The sequence below is a fragment of the Nematostella vectensis genome, chromosome 1 (genome assembly GCF_932526225.1).
Source record: "Nematostella vectensis chromosome 1, jaNemVect1.1, whole genome shotgun sequence".
Taxonomy (NCBI): domain Eukaryota; kingdom Metazoa; phylum Cnidaria; class Anthozoa; order Actiniaria; family Edwardsiidae; genus Nematostella; species Nematostella vectensis.
Window position 1 is genome coordinate 11,448,796 of NC_064034.1, and position 21,880 is coordinate 11,470,675.

The 21,880-nt window shown below is 42.9% G+C and overlaps 1 protein-coding gene across 4 annotated transcripts in view; it reads left to right on the top strand.

Moving 5' to 3' along the window:
- Positions 1 to 100: 100 nt before the first annotated feature.
- The window catches only part of LOC5517399, a 32,265-nt gene continuing 10,485 nt past the window's right edge, over positions 101 to 21,880 (top strand). The window contains exons 1-24 of one of the 4 annotated variants that reach the window (XM_048724685.1): positions 101 to 450; positions 579 to 668; positions 964 to 1,031; positions 1,126 to 1,236; positions 3,265 to 3,343; positions 5,334 to 5,404; positions 5,623 to 5,745; positions 6,090 to 6,299; positions 6,530 to 6,739; positions 6,999 to 7,058; positions 7,219 to 7,412; positions 7,801 to 7,909; positions 8,053 to 8,121; positions 8,600 to 8,674; positions 9,258 to 9,338; positions 9,826 to 9,881; positions 10,230 to 10,326; positions 12,379 to 12,505; positions 12,957 to 13,012; positions 15,586 to 15,734; positions 16,134 to 16,197; positions 16,466 to 16,569; positions 17,004 to 17,070; positions 17,723 to 17,838. In XM_048724685.1, coding sequence (XP_048580642.1) covers positions 312 to 450; positions 579 to 668; positions 964 to 1,031; positions 1,126 to 1,236; positions 3,265 to 3,343; positions 5,334 to 5,404; positions 5,623 to 5,745; positions 6,090 to 6,299; positions 6,530 to 6,739; positions 6,999 to 7,058; positions 7,219 to 7,412; positions 7,801 to 7,909; positions 8,053 to 8,121; positions 8,600 to 8,674; positions 9,258 to 9,338; positions 9,826 to 9,881; positions 10,230 to 10,326; positions 12,379 to 12,505; positions 12,957 to 13,012; positions 15,586 to 15,734; positions 16,134 to 16,197; positions 16,466 to 16,569; positions 17,004 to 17,070; positions 17,723 to 17,838 — 2,525 coding nt within the window. In that variant the 5' untranslated portion in view covers positions 101 to 311. Of the gene's footprint in view, positions 451 to 578; positions 669 to 963; positions 1,032 to 1,125; positions 1,237 to 3,264; positions 3,344 to 5,333; positions 5,405 to 5,622; positions 5,746 to 6,089; positions 6,300 to 6,529; positions 6,740 to 6,998; positions 7,059 to 7,218; positions 7,413 to 7,800; positions 7,910 to 8,052; positions 8,122 to 8,599; positions 8,675 to 9,257; positions 9,339 to 9,825; positions 9,882 to 10,229; positions 10,327 to 12,378; positions 12,506 to 12,956; positions 13,013 to 15,585; positions 15,735 to 16,130; positions 16,198 to 16,465; positions 16,570 to 17,003; positions 17,071 to 17,722; positions 17,839 to 21,880 lie in introns of all 4 variants that reach the window. The other 3 variants (XM_048724683.1, XM_048724690.1, XM_048724691.1) reach the window with 3 other exon arrangements.

Genomic DNA, 21,880 nt, shown 5'->3' on the forward strand with positions numbered 1-21,880 from the left:
AGGAACATCCTTTTACATACCATAAGAATTGGCATACATGAAGTACTGCTCTTCCTTTTTATTTTTCCCGCCCGTAAAAAGACTGAGCACTAGGATTTAGTCTTTCTCATACTTGCTAGTACCGCCTGGCTGTTTTTGACATTCTATCAAAAACAACAAACAAGGGTCATGAGACTTTGTAGTTTATTTCTATTTCAAGGCCAATGGAGTGAGAAAAAAGTTAATTGAACTATGAGGACTGTAGATCAATGTCGATGTTCTTTTGTAACAAACGATTCGTGAAAAAAAAAGCGAAATTCATTGATTGAAAGATGGCATACAAAGAAGGTCGCACCGCTAGGAAGTCGAAACCCGAGACAGCAGCTTTTAGCTACGAACTCTTTGAGCTCGCTCAAACTCTGCGGATTCGACCGCGAACTGATTCGATCGGAGGGTCCGATGCTCAAAGACGTAAGCAAATAATGCTATAATAGCAAAGTGAATATATTGGCATGGGCCTAAGCAAAATATTTTGACAAGGGAGCTTATAAAGGAAATTGTATCAGGGTAAAGTGACAAGTGGTTGTTGTTGGTTTCAGATGGTGGTTCTTCCCACCTACCATTCATTCAATTGGCTTCCTGGCACGAGGATGCATTTGGCAGCTTGCTGGTGCTGTTATGTAGCAATGGTAAGTCCAGATCAGGCCTGTTTTTTGTACCTGGAAAGGATGGAGGAGAGAAGTAGGGGGGGTGGGTCTGAAGGGGGTCTGACATGGAAAAAAATGGGGGTGGGGTGGGAAAGAATAATACTATAGGAAAATGGGCCACCAAAAAGTGGGTCATTTCTTTTAAAAATTAAAATAAAACTTATTCATTAAAATGAATGTTGATGAATGGGGGTGGTTACTAGCCATACAGGTAGCAGCTGTCTTGTATAAAGATGTAAAGATCTGGTTATAAACATTATTTTTTCCTGTGCTTTAGGTGCTCTTCTTGTTTGGAGCAAAGACTGTGCAGGAAACCCATTTACTAAGCAAATATCTTGGTACCAGGTAATTAGAAGTATTTGATTCACATGCCCAGTAAAGTATGTAAAAACTGCAAGCAGTGTTTGTATTTTGTTTGTGGAATATAAACATGTTTCAGAACCCATCAAGAGCAATCAAGGCTATCTGTTTGGACCCCAGTGGATGCTGGTTAGTTTGTGCCTGCATGGACACCCATCTCTACATCGTCCCTCTGTCTGCTGCAATTAAGGTATGGTTAAAGTACAGTGCTGGAGCCATTCAGCCCATCTCCCTGAAATGATTGTTGTTGCCAGCACCCCCCCCCCCTGAAATAGAAATGTACAGCTCTTTATCCTTCATTTCTTAATGTACAGCTAAAATATGGCCATGTGCACAGTGTTGGTACCCACTTCCGTTACACCATTCGGTTTTATGGTTAGCGTTCGGTTTAAGCGTTACAATTCTCCAATGTTAGGTTAAACCTTTGCATTTTTAAACTATTACAATTCTAGCATTCGGTTTTACCGTTACCTTTTCGTAGCATACAGTTTTTACCGTTACCTTTTTAGCGTTCAGTTATACCGTTACCTTTTAAGTGTACGGTTTTTACCGTTACCATTTTAGCTTTCGGTTTTACCGTTACCATTTTAGCGATCAGTTTTAGCTTTAACTTTTAGCGCTAGGGTTTACTATTACCTTTTTAGCGTTAGGTTTTACCATAGCCTTTTTTTAGCGTTAGGTTTTAACATTACAGATGCATTTGATTTTTTGCGTTACCCTTTGGACTGTGTTGTTCTCCCACCGCTGTTTTATGTTCTCAGAGCGTGTAGCACTATTAAGTATATAATGTTACTTTGACTCAACGTTGTGGTATTTTAAGTCGTTTCAGTAGATAACCAAATACTTTTTTTCAAATTCCATGGGGGGAGAAAGCGCAGGTTAAAGTGAACGGTAAAACCGAACACTAAATTGGTAAGAGTACTAAAACCAAACACGAAAAAAAGCTTAAGCATGGTGCACACAATCGACATAACAGCGTTATGTCACAACCGTTAAAGTGTTGGAAAACAGCAAAACTGCTTGGGAATTACAACATAACATGTAACATTGCTTTATTTTTATAGTTTTGTATGTTCATTAAGTACATTTTCGCTTTTAAGTGGGAGAATTTAGTTTGTGTGTCATTATGTCGCTAGTGTACATCAGGCTCAACAGTAAAACCAAGTGCAAAAAAGGTAGTATTAAAACCAAACGCTACAAAAATGTAACGCTAAAACCAAAGGCGGTGAAAAGGTAACTCTAAAACGGAACGCTAAAAGGTAACTCTAAAACCAAACGCTAAAAGGTAACTCTAAAACCGAACGCTAAAAAGTAACACCAAAACCAAATGTGACGAAAAGGTAACCAAACGATAAAAGGTAATGGTAAAACCAAATGTTTAAAAGGTAACTGGAATAACTAAATTCTAAAAGGTAACGCTAAAACTGAATGTGACAAAAAGGTAACGCTAAAACCGAACAATTAAAGGTAATGGTAAAACCAAACGCTTAAAAGGTAACTGGAATAACTAAATTCTAAAAAATAACGCTAAAACTGAATGTGACAAAAAGGTAACGCTAAAACCGAATGATTAAAGGTGATGGTAAAACCAAACGCTTAAAAGGTAACTGGAATAACTAAATACTAAAAGGTAATGCTAAAACCAAATGCGATGAAAAGGGTATGCTAAAACCGAATGATAAAAGGTAATGGTAAAACTGAACATTTAAAAGGTAACGCTAAAACTGAACGTGACGAAAAGGTAACGGTAAAACGGAATGATAAAAGGTAATGGTAGCTCAAAAAGTAATGGTGGGAGGCAAAAAGCAGAAACTTCTGTGGTAATCCGTTCTACATTTTGATCTGACATTTTGATGAATGTATGTGGATTTTTTCGCCTCGTGGAGTAGAAATTTTAGAATTCTGTTCAAATTGATTTTTGCTCACAGGTAAATGTAGTGCTGCTTTTTGTTCTCCTTTTTGTTTTTACTGCAACAATGGCATATTTTAAGAATTATGTTTGGAATTAACCTATATATAGCCGAAAAGCCCACTGACCTTTTCTTTGGAAATGAGCTAAGTTTTTTGGTTTCAATTTTTTGCAAATTCAAAGTTCAATTGAGGTGTTGATGGAAGGCTCTTATGTAAGTGTAAAGTGAAAGCATCTCAAACTTTAATCTCCATCCCCCTGGCATAGTATTCTGTATTGTAACAGCTAAAATGGTTAACTATATTTCAGACAGAAGGGAGGAAGTCTGTGTCAAACTGTCCATGGGCAAAAGATGACATCACCAAAGTGCTTTGCAGTGAGAAACGAGGTACAGTGCCATGATACTCCCAATTTTCTAAGTTATGAAGCATTAAATAAACAGACAATGTTTTATAAGCCACATAGGCCTCAAAGTTAGCAACTAAACTGTGATACTTTTCAACTAGATTTTTTTAGCGCAAGCAAAGAATATTGTTGGTCTCAAATAAGCTTCGGATAATAACTGTCCCAATTCTAATAAGATTCCCATCTTTTTAGCTAGCCTGAAGATGTTTAATTTTCACCCAGCAGGTTTGCCATGTAGTGTGGCATAAGATTTCCATCTTTTAGCTGGCCTGAAGGTGTTTGATTTTCACCCAGCAGGTTTGCCATGTAGTGTGGCAAAAGATTCCCATCTTTTTAGCTAGCACGAAGGTGTTTGATTTTCACCCAGCAGGTTTACAATTTGGTGTGGCATAAGATTCCCATCTTTTTAGCTAGCCTTAAGGTGTTTGATTTTCACCCAGCAGGTTTACCATTTGGTGTGGCATAAGATTCCCATCTTTTTAGCTAGCCTGAAGGTGTTTGATTTTCACCCAGCAGGTTTGCCATGTAGTGTGGCATAAGATTCCCATCTTTTTAGCTAGCGTGAAGGTGTTTGATTTTCACCCAGCAGGTTTACAATTTGGTGTGGCATAAGATTTCCATCTTTTTAGCTAGCCTGAAGGTGTTTGATTTTCACCCAGCATGTTTACCATGTAGTGTGGCAAAAGATTCCCATCTTTTTAGCTAGCCTGAAGGTGTTTGATTTTCACCCAGCAGGTTTACCATTTGGTGTGGCATAAGATTCCCATCTTTTTAGCTAGCCTTAAGGTGTTTGATTTTCACCCAGCAGGTTTACCATTTGGTGTGGCAAATGATTCCCATCTTTTTAGCTAGCCTGAAGGTGTTTGATTTTCACCCAGCAGGTTTGCCATTTAGTGTGGCATAAGATTCCCATCTTTTTAGCTAGCCTGAAGGTGTTTGATTTTCACCTAGCAGGTTTACCATGTGGTGTGGCATAAGATTTCCATCTTTTTAGCTAGCCTGAAGGTGTTTGATTTTCACCCAGCATGTTTACCATGTAGTGTGGCAAAAGATTCCCATCTTTTTAGCTAGCCTGAAGGTGTTTGATTTTCACCCAGCAGGTTTACCATTTGGTGTGGCATAAGATTCCCATCTTTTTAGCTAGCCTTAAGGTGTTTGATTTTCACCCAGCAGGTTTACCATTTGGTGTGGCAAATGATTCCCATCTTTTTAGCTAGCCTGAAGGTGTTTGATTTTCACCCAGCAGGTTTGCCATTTAGTGTGGCATAAGATTCCCATCTTTTTAGCTAGCCTGAAGGTGTTTGATTTTCACCTAGCAGGTTTACCATGTGGTGTGGCATAAGATTTCCATCTTTTTAGCTAGCCTGAAGGTGTTTGATTTTCACCCAGCATGTTTACCATGTAGTGTGGCAAAAGATTCCCATCTTTTTAGCTAGCCTGAAGGTGTTTGATTTTCACCCAGCAGGTTTACCATTTGGTGTGGCATAAGATTCCTATCTTTTTAGCTAGCCTGAAGGTGTTTGATTTTCACCCAGCAGGTTTGCCATTTAGTGTGGCATAAGATTCCCATCTTTTTAGCTAGCCTTAATGTGTTTGATTTTCACCCAGGAGGTTTACCATTTGGTGTGGCATAAGATTCCCATCTTTTTAGCTAGCCTGAAGGTGTTTGATTTTCACCAAGCATGTTTACCATGTAGTGTGGCAAAAGATTCCCATCTTTTTAGCTAGCCTGAAGGTGTTTGATTTTCACCCAGCAGGTTTACCATTTGGTGTGGCATAAGATTCCCATCTTTTTAGCTAGCCTTAATGTGTTTGATTTTCACCCAGGAGGTTTACCATTTGGTGTGGCATAAGATTCCCATCTTTTTAGCTAGCCTGAAGGTGTTTGATTTTCACCCAGCAGGTTAACCATTTGGTGTGGCATAAGATTCCCATCTTTTTAGCTAGCCTGAAGGTGTTTGATTTTCACCCAGCAGGTTTGCCATGTAGTGTGGCCTGGTGGCACACTGCAGATGACTTTAACATGTGCATCGTGGGAACAGAGGTGCGTTTTGTAAAGCTTTATAGTCTGTTAGAAGAGGTATAGAATAGTATGGCTGAGATGATGTGTCTGTTTCTAGGAGAGTTGGGATATCCCAATAGCTAAGCATTTTAGATAAGCCAAAATTAGTTGGAGTCATCAATAGCTCAGTATAGTTCTCTAAATTAATTAGTGTCCTGTCTAATTTCCTGTCTAACACCTCCGTCTGTTGTTTGTTGTAGCTTGGTGAAGTGGTATTTGTGGATTTATGCAATGGTAAAGCCATCTTATCTGTGGATTTGAAAGAAGGGATCACATCACTTGAAATGATGCAGGACAAACAACATCAGTCAACCTGTGTCATGGTAAATTGAACCTGTGTCATGGTAAATTGTGTGATGCACGTTGCATAACAAATACTGTAGCATCAATCTACTTGTGTGACACATGTTGGCGCACAATCAGTATCTGTTCACTTGCATCATGGTAAGTTGGACTTGTGTGACAGCATTTGTTGTTATGTGTGGGTAAAGTACATGAAAAGCTATACAGGTTATGTGTCCTGATTTTTTTAAACTTTAAAACCTTATGTAAAATGTATGCATGGATAGTTATAGATTTTCAAAAGAGTTTTAAAGACCAATACATCAATGTCATTGAATTCGGACATTTGAAAGACATATCATCTTTGGTCACGTCCCAACTCTAGATAAGTACCGTGTCTGGAGAGGCGTGGCAGCTAATCCTAGAAAGCACGTCCCTTCCTCGGAGACGGTTCAGCATGTCATCCGACCCCATGACAAGCCCTTCTGTAGCCTCTGCGCTCGGTTATGAAATGATTGGGATGATGGCAATTCCTCTGGAGAGTTTCCAAGCAGTGACAGAGTGGCAAGACAGGCTGAACCCAATGCCAGTCAAGGTGGGTTCTTTGTCATCTTCCATTTGTTTGGACCTTGCTGTTGTTTATTGCTTTTAATCTTTTCTTGTTAGTCTTTTTTAATGATTTATTGTCATTCTTATCCTTTTAACTGGTGTCCTCTTTGTAATGAATGTTTCTCTTTAAAAAAATCGTTTCCCCTGTTGTTAATCTAATGTTTTTTTTTACTTGTTTCCCTTCAACTTCTGCGTCTATCCCAACACCATTTTCAGTCCGCTGTGGGAGAAACGCATTTCTCTGTTCAACATGCAAGAAAACAGGTGTTCATTGGCGCTCATAATCTTCGCACTGATATCCTGCAAGTGTATGACACGGATGTTGCGCATCTGCCCATGTTCATATATCAGCTAAGGGCCAGTACGTCCAAGCTTGTCCTGACAGATAGACTTCTTTTCACTGTGGTACAACCTGAGCAAGACAAGGTAACTGAGACGAATGTAGTAATGGCCCTTTATTGAGGGATCAAATACCAAAAAAATACCATCTCCGTCACCATCTGCACCACCACCAACAACACCATCATCACCATCTTCATCATTGTCATCATCATCATCATTACTACCACCTCAACAATATTAGCGAAATTGAAAGCATCATCAACATAATAGCATTAATAATCATCAACATCATCACTATCATTGGTAAAATATTCAATTCTTATCTTTTTTTGCCTTTGTTTAGATGTACTTGAGTATTTTGTCCAGTCAATTGGCAGAGACGTCCATGTCGCCCCCGCGTCAGGTAAACTTCTGAATTGACACAATAATGTTGAAAAAGGATTAAAAGATGATAAAAAGAGTGTCACAAAAATAGATGTAAGTATCATTCGTATTGTGTGCTTAAGTGTGTTGGGTATAATTTGCTTGTTAACGTTTCTCTATGATTTCTACTTAACCTTCAGCAAAGAACAGACTCGAGTATTATCCAGACCTTCGTCCTTCCCTCAGACGAGCAGATCGTGAGCCTGTTTAAGCACAGCACCATGATGGACGCTATGTGTGCGCCAGACAGAGAGGAGCCCCTCCCCAACAGAGTGTACGCCGTAGACGGATGTGTACTCGTCACGTCTTCTGGAGTGTACGAATGTAGACCAAGGTGAGGCTTGATTGGCATTAACCCTTGCTTTTTCTAGAAAGTATACATTGAATTGCTCGACATACACTTTACTAAGAAAAGCGATTCAAGCGGATTCCTAAGTATATGTAATGTCCTTAATGAGGAATTGGACGAGCTAGTATGAAAAACGTCGGTTTTCAAAACAAAATTGGTTGATACACGCTACAGCTTGTCTATAGTCTTTAAAGTCATACCAGTAAAGGAATTTAAATAGAGAGGGAAAGGAACGCGTGGCGTCCCAAGGTCAGAACTTTTCTTTTATCATTCTAGCATTACGACTTTTAATATAGGGGGAGGGGTCCCAAGGAGGTCTATCATAACTACACCCATACTTTTAGTTTTTGAGATATCTCCCTCTCGTATATAGGATCTCCCCAGAGGAGCTTTTCCTTGATTTAGCAGTGCACAACAAGAATAACACAGCCGCTGATATGCTGGCCATAATTAGCGGGCTCGACGTCAATCTTCTCTATCAGGTAGGCCAGAAGAATATATTATACGAGTAGCCTGTGGCTAGACGTAAAAATGAGCGTAAATACAAAAATACTAGCATTAAAAGTTAAAAACACCCTGTCTGTATGCGAATCCCTGGCTCTCACATCTACCCCCTCCTGTTTAGATCGCAGCTGAACGAGCTCTGCAGTTATCCAAGTACGAACACGCCATGAAGCTATACCAGCTATCTAAGGTAATTACCACCCAACCAGTTATACGCTTAATACTCAATCTTAGTCATATGCGCATTGGAAACATTTTATACTACTGTCAGTCGTGAATCAATACCTTACCTTCTTTGTGAGACGTTTACTTTGATTGGCTCAATCATTGTGAGACGTTTACTTTGATTGGCTCAACCATACGCTATGCACCAATAGATGAACTAATTTCCACATGGTAGAGTTTGCAAAAAAATTTTTATCGGTCTATGTTTTCCTTAATACAGTTTGCACTAGGGTTTACGTTTAACCCTTATTCTTGCATGAAGTAGAAAAAAAAATTCATTTACATTGCAACTTAAATGTAAATGAATTTTTTTTCTCGACTTCATGCACGAATAAGGGTTAAACGTAAACCCTAGTGCAAACTGACGTTGCTGTGAGACCCAATTACTTTACAGCGATTCAATTGCGTCACGCTAATCAAGTTGCGCTACTCGTGTCACGTAGTGCCCTTTTCACAAGCGGGTCGCTCAGTTTGCCAAGCATGGCCGCATCGGAGACATCCTCACGCATCTACGCCAGGTAGGGCAAGCCGCGTGCTATAGGCCGTTTGACAAATGGCGGGAGTCCTGTGGAGTTTGATCAAGAAAGCGAGGCTTAACAGGTCGAAGCTGTTTTAAAACCGTCTTTCAAGTTTTTGTTGCTTTGCGATAAAGCTTGATGATTATTATCCCTGGTGAAAAGTGATAGAGATTGGAATGCAGTGATTTAGGCAAACTAAAAAATGAAGGCCAATGAAAGGATCCACATCAAGTAAAAGGATTCACACACTCCGTCCTCCGTCGAAGCATCGCTTTCGCGCTCAAATTGGCAGCCGTTTGCATGTTATCTTAATTATAAAAAGCTGCTATCAGGCGTTTTCTAGGGTTGTACGAATATACTCTATAATAATAACTATTAACTAACTAATAACTAATATACTCTAAAATATTTATAAGCCTTTTTCACAACATATGATACTTATAGCCCCTATGGGTTCATGGGCATATCTTGTTTTATCCTTTTCCTAGCCTTTAAGCCAAACCCTGAACCCTAACACCAGTTGTATATTGTGTTCTATGCACTCTGACACTCTTGTTTTTTTGCTTGCTGGTCAAACATCCAGGTTCTCAACAAGCACAGCGATTTTCACACGGCAGAACGCAAACAGCTGTCTGACTTTACCATGTACTGCTTCGTCCAACAGGTACGACACACGCCACTACAATACAGCTCCAGTAAGAGCTACCCCTCTACTTTTCACTCAATTCTTTGCAAAGATCAATTTTTTGCAAAGAGTCACGGGAAGGATAAATTACCCATCCTTCTTAGCTTTCCCATCAATTACCAGACCTTTAAAAGATCACTTATGACGCGTGGATACGGAAAACGGTCGACGTCTTCTACTCGATACAATAAAGCGTTACAGGTTTTCTATGTGCTGGCTAAGTAGTAAAGGGGGGGAGCAAAAAAGGGGGTTTTTGAGACGTGTTTTTAGTACGAGTTTTCGAACCTTGCATATCTTGTTCCCCCGAGGAAATGCACGTTTACTAGCTCATACCTGAAAAGTGCTGTCGTAGAGTATTATATGGTTGGATACTTTTATTGTAATTATAGGAATGCAATTTAGAGAAATGTGGATTTAAACTGTACGGTCTTTGACCTCTCTATAACCACCCTCTCACTTACTCTAGATTATGGAGTGCAGTACTCAGCCTCAAAAAGGGAAGGAACTTAGCGAAGCTTTCAGGTAAATAATGAAAGTTATTTTAGCATACAGACCCCCTTGTCTGCCTCCCCTTACCCACACAAACACACACGCCATTTCTATTCCAAGGTCCCCCATCCTCGTCGCCAAACGATTGTCTTTGTTGTCCACAGTGCATTCGAAACAAGCGCATCCCATACCCATGGCTTTCAACAACCAACATTATAAAAAAAATGAACACGAGTACTATAGATTGTTCATGGCGTCTTCCTGGCATCAGTCTGGCTGCACTGGTGTTACTCTATTTGCTATAACCCTTTTGAGTGATGCTCGTTTACTGATATCTATTATCTATGGTTTGTTACTCATTTGTGATAATGGTGTTTCCAGCCAGTTCATAAATGACAACTTCGATTACGACGAAAGTTTTGCACTGGAGCTGCTCAGTATCCATGGGTTGAAGGAACACATCTTCGATCTCGCTAAGGTACAGAAATAAGCTCGGTATTCATAGGTTAAAGGAACACATATTCGATCTCGCAACGGTACATTCAAGACGTCGGTCTGATATTTCTCCGTACAGCCCTCGCGCTCGGCTAATAAGTAGTTGATAATTGTGACTTGAGGTCGGGGGATAATATTCTTTTTTTTAGAACCTGAGGTATTATATGGTAGAGTTGTCGTCAATAGTGTGACATCGTGCGTCAGTTGCGTTACTCAAGGACCATGTTTGCCAAGTTAAGAACGTCTCACATACATAGGTTGTGTGACATGCACTTCTGTGAACAATAATTCCGTGCGTCATCATGCCTCTGAACGTCACCCCATGTGAGTTTCTAAACATATACTGTTTATTTGGTATTTTTCACTATACAAATAAAATGTAATGCTTGTTAAACATTAAAAGAAAATAGAACGCGAACGTGAATTATACCTTTCTGAAATATAATGAATATAACGAAATCAGCTTTACTATACAAAGCAATTATATATGACTCTTTTATGATAGTTAGGAGAAATGAAGTCCTGATCTTAGGTATTCACTTGCGGCCCGGAAATTAAAAGCATCATAACGCAATGTGGCGTTATTCTGGTGTTATTTTTGTCTGTTTGCCGTCCTTTTTTGCTATAAATAAAAAAAAAAACAGACCTAATCCCTATAACCATTTTATAACTATATCACTAGGGTGAATCGAAGCTGGGCATAACTCACAAACAGGTAGAAGTGAATGCAATTTCTGACAGAGCGGGAAGAAACAACAAAAGTAACAGAATCAGAATCGGAATGGGTTGTTGTTTAAGTGCAGCGAACGCCACATAAAAAAAAATCATACCAAGATCTTTCACCAGAAATAACAACCCTAGCGCTCGGATTGTATCGATAAATTTTTTTACATTTTTTCCCAAAGCCAACAAAATGTGAAATCCGGCCCGTGGACGAATCGGTATTTTGCTCACCACCCAGAAGAAGCATTTTGAATGCATAGAGTCTTACTCCAGAACAGTTGTGTGTGAGGAGAAACGGCGTTTTTACTGCTACTGGTCAGCACAAGGAGGAAAGACAAACGGCCAGAGTCAATCGGAAAAGGTTCTAAGCACGGGAGGGAAGGGGACAAACGGCCACAGTCTTGCGGACAAAAGAACCTGGTATTGCTTTGTTTTTTAATGCACAAAATAGCCTCTGAACTGAGATGGACTGGATGTTGGTTTGAGGTGAATGAAGCATGACACGAGAAGGAAAAGGGGAAGCTTCAATAAAAACCCATTTATATAGAATTTATATGTACAAAGAATGTTAGATATTTGCCTTTATTGTGCTTTTCGGTGTGTGCTTTTAGGGGAATGCTTCAATAAAAACCCATTTATATAGAATTTATATGTACAAAGAATGTAGTTAGATATTTGCCTTTATTGTGCTTTTCGGTGTGTTCTTTTATTAATCTATTTGAATGTAATCGAAAGTGATTTTGTTGTGAACCCAATTAAATATTTTACTTTCAGCATGTAATTTTTACTACTTTTTTAAATTTTAGTTTAACCCATTGACCCGCAAACCGGCCTGTGTCAAAGTACCCACAAGCCAAAATAAACACAAAGAGATCAAGATACTGCGGCATTAGTCTAAGGGGTAAACGTTCTTGAAGATATGAATTCCAACCAAAGGTGATAGTAGCTAATCTTCAGTCAAATACACCTTTTGTTGTTTATTAACGGGAGTGGGACATTCATTTGTGTCAAAAGTTAAATCGATAACGTGTATAAAGATCATTAGCGTGAATCGACTTTCAATAATACTATTTGAATATTAGTGAACATTCATTAGCATAAACAAAAAATCAAATATCATCAATTATAATTGGTTATTTATTGAAATGGAATGTACATTCTTGTCCGCACAGTTTAATTCATTTCCACGTTTGGACAATCAATTGCGCTTATTGAAAATCAGTTATTCAAAATGAAAATTTATTTTGGATCCAATCAGCGGGCGTGTTGTTATAAAGTTTTCATAATGTATACACTGATTTAATGCATCTAGGCTCGAGGACTGATGTCCGAGACGCTGGATATGCTTAACCGGACCGGACAGATGCATCTATCTTCTGAATTACTGCACAAGTTGGCATCTCGAGGGTTCACTGACGTGGTCAGTAGGAGTTCGCATGGTAAATATATTCACCCAACGACGTCAGAACGCCCCTTGCTCACGCAACAGGACTACTCAAACAGCAGCCAAACCATTCTCGTGATTATCGGGATTTTTAGAAATCCCCACCACACAGCTAGAGGCTTTTGTTTGAATGATCAGTATACCGGAACTCGTTATTAACTCCGATCAAGGCAGACAAAGAAAAGTTGAGCTGCGAGGAGGTAATTTATCGGAGTAAAAATGACTGAAAACTAGTCTTTACCGAATTTGAAGTGAGTTCGAATTTGCAGGATTGATAGAGGGTTTTGGGCTTGCACCAAACACAACTGTTGAACTTTGGTCATTCGTGACCCGAAAACGACACAGGACACCCTAGTTTAAGGAGCTCGTACCACATTTGCGGCTCTTCTTTCCCCTAAGCTTATCCCAAGATGTGTTTTGATCTATTTGATTTGATGTTTGGGCAGGGGCTTTTTTGTACTGCATGGACCCAAAGGACGCCGTTGGATTTCTTCTTGCCAAGGTAAGTTTCTCGCTTTGTTATCTGCGGCATCAACACGATGGAAGCAGCACCAGCAACTACAACAGCGGAACACCACACAACCCTAAAAAAGACTGGAGTAGCTGCAACAACAACAATAGAACCGTAAAAACAACAACAATAGAACCGTAAAAACAGCAGCAATAGAACCGTAAAAACAGCAGCAATAGAACCGTAAAAACAGCAACAATAGAACCGTAAAAACAGCAGCAATAGAACCGTAAAAACAACAACAATAGAACCGTAAAAACAGCAGCAATAGAACCGTAAAAACAGCAGCAATAGAACCGTAAAAACAGCAACAATAGAACCGTAAAAACAGCAGCAATAGAACCGTAAAAACAGCAGCAATAGAACCGTAAAAACAGCAGCAATAGAACCGTAAAAACAGCAGCAATAGAACCGTAAAAACAACAACCATAGAACCGTAAAAACAGCAGCAATAGAACCGTAAAAACAGCAGCAATAGAACCGTAAAAACAGCAACAATAGAACCGTAAAAACAGCAGCAATAGAACCGTAAAAACAGCAGCAATAGAACCGTAAAAACAGCAGCAATAGAACCGTAAAAACAGCAGCAATAGAACCGTAAAAACAGCAGCAATAGAACCGTAAAAACAACAACAATAGAACCGTAAAAACAGCAGCAATAGAACCGTAAAAACAGCAACAATAGAACCGTAAAAACAGCAGCAATAGAACCGTAAAAACAGCAGCAATAGAACCGTAAAAACAGCAGCAATAGAACCGTAAAAACAGCAGCAATAGAACCGTAAAAACAGCAGCAATAGAACCGTAAAAACAACAACCATAGAACCGTAAAAACAGCAGCAATAGAACCGTAAAAACAGCAGCAATAGAACCGTAAAAACAACAACAATAGAACCGTAAAAACAGCAGCAATAGAACCGTAAAAACAGCAACAATAGAACCGTAAAAACAGCAGCAATAGAACCGTAAAAACAGCAGCAATAGAACCGTAAAAACAGCAGCAATAGAACCGTAAAAACAGCAGCAATAGAACCGTAAAAACAACAACCATAGAACCGTAAAAACAGCAGCAATAGAACCGTAAAAACAGCAGCAATAGAACCGTAAAAACAGCAGCAATAGAACCGTAAAAACAGCAACAATAGAACCGTAAAAACAGCAGCAATAGAACCGTAAAAACAGCAACAATAGAACCGTAAAAACAGCAGCAATAGAACCGTAAAAACAACAACAATAGAACCGTAAAAACAGCAGCAATAGAACCGTAAAAACAGCAGCAATAGAACCGTAAAAACAGCAACAATAGAACCGTAAAAACAGCAGCAATAGAACCGTAAAAACAGCAGCAATAGAACCGTAAAAACAGCAGCAATAGAACCGTAAAAACAGCAGCAATAGAACCGTAAAAACAACAACCATAGAACCGTAAAAACAGCAGCAATAGAACCGTAAAAGCAGCAGCAATAGAACCGTAAAAACAGCAACAATAGAACCGTAAAAACAGCAGCAATAGAACCGTAAAAACAGCAGCAATAGAACCGTAAAAACAGCAGCAATAGAACCGTAAAAACAGCAGCAATAGAACCGTAAAAACAGCAGCAATAGAACCGTAAAAACAGCAACAATAGAACCGTAAAAACAGCAGCAATAGAACCGTAAAAACAGCAGCAATAGAACCGTAAAAACAGCAGCAATAGAACCGTAAAAACAACAACAATAGAACCGTAAAAACAGCAGCAATAGAACCGTAAAAACAGCAGCAATAGAACCGTAAAAACAGCAACAATAGAACCGTAAAAACAGCAGCAATAGAACCGTAAAAACAGCAGCAATAGAACCGTAAAAACAGCAGCAATAGAACCGTAAAAACAGCAGCAATAGAACCGTAAAAACAGCAGCAATAGAACCGTAAAAACAGCAGCAATAGCAACAAACAACAGCGAAATACCACAACCACCACCATCCTCACCAACAGCAGCGAAACAACACCACCATCACCAACAAGACCATCATCATTAACAACACCGTCATTTCCTACAACACCATCATCATCAATAACACCATCATCATTAACAACACCGTCATCGCCAACAACACCATCATTAACAACACCATTATCACCAAAAACACCATCATCACCAACAACACCATAATTAACAACACCATCATCACCAAAAACACCATCGTTAACAACACTATCATCATTAACACCACCATCATCATTAACAACACCATCATCACCAACACCACCATCATTAACAACACCATCACCACCAACACCACCATCATTAACTACACCATCATCACCAACACCACCATCATCATTAACAACACCATCATCGCCAACACCATCATCATTAACAACACAATCATCACCAACACCACCATCATCTTTAGCAACACCATCATCACCAACACCACCATCATTAAAAACACCATCACCACTGACAACAGAATCAGCAGCACCAGGAGCAGCAAACTTCCTTTCCTACGAAATCGAGTTAATTTTATTAGTTTAGCTAAGCTAAGCTTGAGAGCTAAGTCCCTCAATATTGGGTTAACAGCCGGAGACTATCCTTTCCCATCTGAAGTTCTTGATGAGTTATCTGGTTTCACTGGAAGAGGAGAGTCTGCTGCACATTGCTCGTGTCCTCGATCCGTCCCGTCCATCATTCCGTTCCCTTGTCGCTAAGCTGAAGACACCTCGACGGCGGTAAGTCAACAGCCGAGGGAGCTTTAATTAGCATGGATCTTTGAAAGTTAAGAGGCGAATTTGTTTGGAACATTATATATTGTTGTTTTTCCTTATAGAAACTGTCATCGATTTTCCATTACCTTTTTCCAATGTATTGCTTAAATATAATCCATTTGATAATACATTTTATTCAAAGCCGTCACCGTCTTCTTGCTTAATAGTTAAAGTTTATTTTTCTCACTCTCTCTTTGTATCTTTTTCTTTTCATTGTCAATGAAATATATATATTTTTTTCTTGTAATAATAGTTTTGAATTTTAATACTTATCTCTCTTATATCGTTTAATTAATGACAATGCTTATGTCAGAGTAATAGCCTTCTTGGTTACCGTTTCTTTTTATTTATTATTAATAGCAGAACAATGTCTAGCAGCTCTATCGCATCCATGATGTCATTGGAGAGTACAGTCAGCTTTACTATGGTATGGTTTAGTAGATAGCATTAAAAATGCAACAGGCATGAAGACTGTAACAGACATAAAGACAACATAACATAATAAGAGACATGACAACAATACTAAACATGACAGACAAGAAAGTCATGCAGACTTGAAGAAATGGATGTATAGCTATTGCAAGACTCGTTTGGATAGTGCTTCAAGAAAAACTCTAGGTCTGGATTATGAGAGCTATAAAGGATTTCTTTGCAAGTAAATTGCAAACATCTGAAAAGCATGTTTTATTGTTTAGGATGACTCGAGGGCCCCCTCCCTTGCGGATGTACTTCATGTGTTCTTGTGTTGCCTGATGGTCCTCAACAGCAGGAGAGAAAGCCACAGGGATCCCACCGCAAGGTAAATGCAGTGAAAAAATATGGATAAGAAAAGATAACCACCCTACTAAGAGTGCAGACCTGCAATTTGTGATTAAATCGAAGACATAGGAGGCACTTTAGGTAGTCGTCATACAATTCATTTCTTACCTCAGCTGCTTGTTGGTTGTAGTGAAGAGAACCTGAGAAAATTCTTGGAGCGAAGGCGAGACCCTTTGAACGAAATCGGTCTTGGAACCCAGTGATGAGGCCTCGGCCTCCCATTGTGCCATTCATTACAATTTTTCCCCATAATCTTTGCTCCCACAGTTTGACAAAGGAATGTTTAAGTGCCTGAAATACCTACTCATACCCAACTATAATACTTCACGGTTGACAATTTTTTTGCATATTAATGAGTATATAAGGATTTTCAATAACCAGTACGTGTTGTGTGACTCGTGAGATTTGTTATAGGATGGATTCCCTGAATCTTGTCATTAACTCGCTCAAGACCTCATCAGAACAATGTGGCAGAAAAAGGGTAAGTGGATGGACCGATTTGGTTCTGTATATCTGTGATTTCTTTTGCCTTTTTGCTTAACTATCAATTCTAATCGGGTTCTCGAGTTGATGAAACGTTGCAATTGCAACTTTTGTTCAAAAGAATCATCGAAATCTACATCATCACCAACATCATAAAAATATTATCATTAACAAAAGCAACTAAAAAATAGGATGAAAAGAAGATGCAGTAAGCAAAAACGGAAAAACAATAACGGTGACATCAATAGATTAAAATAAAACCAATGCCTTTATTCAAAGGCAGATTAAGGGGTGGGCCGAGAGAACCCCCCCCCCCCCCTAGTTTCAGATATTTGGCTTGAAAATCACAAGTAAAATAAGGAAATACACGGAAGAACATTGAATCCGCCCCCCTTTTCTAAACGCTTGCTTCTTCATCCCCCACCCCCCTTTTATAGCTCCTGGATCCGCCCCTATTATTTGCCATTGTACACAGTGCATTTGAAGCAACCTCATCCCATACCCATGGCTTACAACAACACATTTCAAATCCCTGGATGACAACAATGCAATCCCAAACCCATGGCCAACACGACAATAGTACCCCCAAACCCTCCTGCTATTCAAATGCAATAAGGCCATACATTATGCAAATAAAAATATCTCTACAGGAAGGCACAGTCGAGGTCCAGTCCCAAAGGGTCCGGCTATCATGTGGTCAGCACCACACTGCTGTCGTCAGTGCATCGGGCGACGTGTACACATGGGGCAAGTCACACAAGGGGAGGTAGGTCCACCTCACACATGGGGCAAGTCACACAAGGGGAGGTAGGTCCACCTCACACATGGGGCAAGTCACACAAGGGGAGGTAGGTCCACCTCACACATGGGGTACGTCACACAAGGGGGGTAGGTCATCCTCACACATGGGGTACGTCACACAAGGGGAGGTAGGTCCACCTCACACATGGGGCAAGTCACACAAGGGGGGTAGGTCAACCTCACACATGGGGTACGTCACACAAGGGGAGGTAGGTCCACCTCACACATGGGGCAAGTCACACAAGGGGAGGTAGGTCCACCTCACACATGGGGCAAGTCACACAAGGGGAGGTAGGTCCACCTCACACATGGGGCAAGTCACACATGGGGAGGTAGGTCCACCTCACACATGGGGTACGTCACACATGGGGAGGTAGGTCCACCTCACACATGGGGTACGTCACACAAGGGGAGGTAGGTCCACCTCACACATGGGTTAAGTCACACAAGGGGGGGGTAGGTCCACCTCACACATGGGGCACGTCACACAAGGGGAGGTAGGTCCACCTCACACATGGGGTACGTCACACAAGGGGAGGTAGGTCCACCTCACACATGGGGCACGTCACACATGGGGGGGGGGGTAGGTCCACCTCACACATGGGGTACGTCACACAAGGGGAGGTAGGTCCACCTCACACATGGGGCACGTCACACATGGGGATGCAGGTCCACCTCACACATGGGGTACGTCACACAAGGGGAGGTAGGTCCACCTCACACATGGGGCACGTCACACATGGGGGGGGGTAGGTCCACCTCACACATGGGGTACATCACACAAGGGGAGGTAGGTCCACCTCACACATGGGGCACGTCACACATGGGGGGGGGTAGGTCCACCTCACACATGGGGTACGTCACACAAGGGGAGGTAGATCAACCTCACACATGGGGCAAGTCACACTAGGGGAGGTAGGTCCACCTCACACATGGGGTACGTCACACAAGGGGAGGTAGGTCCACCTCACACATGGGGTACGTCACACAAGGGGAGGTAGGTCCACCTCACACATGGGGCACGTCACACATGGGGGGGGGTAGGTCCACCTCACACATGGGGTACGTCACACAAGGGGAGGTAGGTCCACCTCACACATGGGGTACGTCACACAAGGGGAGGTAGGTCCACCTCACACATGGGGCACGTCACACATGGGGGGGGGTAGGTCCACCTCACACATGGGGTACGTCACACAAGGGGAGGTAGATCAACCTCACACATGGGGTACGTCACACAAGGGGAGGTAGATCAACCTCACACATGGGGCACGTCACACAAGGGGAGGTAGGTCCACCTCACACATGGGGCACGTCACACAAGGGGAGGTAGATCAACCTCACACATGGGGCACGTCACACAAGGGGAGGTAGGTCCACCTCACACATGGGGCACGTCACACATGGGGGGGGGGGTAGGTCCACCTCACACATGGGGTACGTCACACAAGGGGAGGTAGATCAACCTCACACATGGGGCACGTCACACATGGGGATGCAGGTCCACCTCACACATGGGGCACGTCACACAAGGGGAGGTAGGTCCACCTCACACATGGGGCACGTCACACAAGGGGAGGTAGATCAACCTCACACATGGGGTACGTCACACAAGGGGAGGTAGGTCCACCTCACACATGGGGCAAGTCACATGGGGAGGTAGGTCCACCTCACACATGGGGTACGTCACACAAGGGGAGGTAGGTCCACCTCACACATGGGGTACGTCACACAAGGGGAGGTAGATCAACCTCACACATGGGGCACGTCACACAAGGGGAGGTAGGTCCACCTCACACATGGGGCACGTCACACATGGGGGGGGTAGGTCCACCTCACACATGGGGCACGTCACACATGGGGGGGGGGTAGGTCCACCTCACACATGGGGTACGTCACACAAGGGGAGGTAGGTCCACCTCACACATGGGGTACGTCACACATGGGGAGGTAGGTCCACCTCACACATGGGGTACGTCACACATGAGGGGGTTAATCAACCTCACACATGGGGTACGTCACACAAGGGGAGGTAGATCAACCTCACACATGGGGTACGTCACACAAGGGGAGGTAGATCAACCTCACACATGGGGCACGTCACACATGGGGGGGGGTAGGTCCACCTCACACATGGGGCAAGTCACACAAGGGGAGGTAGGTCCACCTCACACATGGGGTACGTCACACAAGTGGAGGTAGGTCCACCTCACACATGGGGCACGTCACACATGGGGGGGGGTAGGTCCACCTCACACATGGGGCACGTCACACATGGTGGGGGGTAGGTCCACCTCACACATGGGGTACGTCACACAAGGGGAGGTAGATCCACCTCACACATGGGGCACGTCACACATGGGGATGCAGGTCCACCTCACACATGGGGTACGTCACACAAGGGGGGGGGGGAGGTCCACCTCACACATGGGGCACGTCACACATGGGGGGGGGTAGGTCCACCTCACACATGGGGTACGTCACACAAGGGGAGGTAGGTCCACCTCACACATGGGGTACGTCACACAAGGGGAGGTAGATCAACCTCACACATGGGGTACGTCACACATGGGGAGGTAGGTCCACCTCACACATGGGGCACGTCACACAAGGGTCGGTAGGTCCACCTCACACATGGGGTACGTCACACAAGGGGAGGTAGATCAACCTCACACATGGGGTACGTCACACAAGGGGAGGTAGGTCCACCTCACACATGGGGCAAGTCACACAAGGGGGGGTAGGTCCACCTCACACATGGGGCAAGTCACACATGAGGGGGTTAATCAACCTCACACATGGGGTACGTCACACAAGGGGAGGTAGATCAACCTCACACATGGGGTACGTCACACAAGGGGAGGTAGGTCCACCTCACACATGGGGTACGTCACACAAGGGGGGGGGGTAGGTCCACCTCACACATGGGGTACGTCACACAAGGGGAGGTAGGTCCACCTCACACATGGGGTACGTCACACATGGGGAGGTAGATCAACCTCACACATGGGGTACGTCACACAAGGGGAGGTAGGTCCACCTCACACATGGGGTACGTCACACTAGGGGAGGTAGGTCCACCTCACACATGGGGTACGTCACACAAGGGGAGGTAGATCAACCTCACACATGGGGTACGTCACACATGGGGATGCAGGTCCACCTCACACATGGGGTACGTCACACAAGGGGGGGTAGGTCAACCTCACACATGGGGCAAGTCACACAAGGGGAGGTAGGTCCACCTCACACATGGGGCAAGTCACACATGAGGGGGTTAATCAACCTCACACATGGGGTACGTCACACAAGGGGAGGTAGATCAACCTCACACATGGGGCACGTCACACAAGGGGAGGTAGGTCCACCTCACACATGGGGGGGGGGGTAGGTCCACCTCACACATGGGGTACGTCACACAAGGGGAGGTAGGTCCACCTCACACATGGGGCACGTCACACTAGGGGAGGTAGGTCCACCTCACACATGGGGCAAGTCACACAAGGGAAGGCAGGTCCAGCTCAAACATGGGGTACGTCACACAAGGGTAGGTAGATCAACCTCACACATGGGGTACGTCACACAGGAGGAGGTAGGTCCACCTCACACATGGGGCAAGTCACATATGAGGGGGTTAATCAACCTCACACATGGAATACGTCACACAAGGGGAGGTAGGTCCACCTCACACATGGGGTACACACAAGGGGAGGTAGGTCCACCTCACTCATGAAGCAAGTCACACATGGGGGGGTAGATCAACCTCACACATGGGGTACGTCACACAAGGGGAGGTAGATCCACCTCACACATGGGGTACGTCACACAAGGGGAGGGAGGTCCACCTCACACATGGGGTACGTCACACAAGGGGAGGGAAGTCCACCTCACACATGGGGTACGTCACACAAGGGGAGGTAGGTCCACCTCACACATGGGGAAAGTCACACATGAGGGGGTTAATCAACCTCACACATGGAATACGTCACACAAGGGGAGGTAGGTCC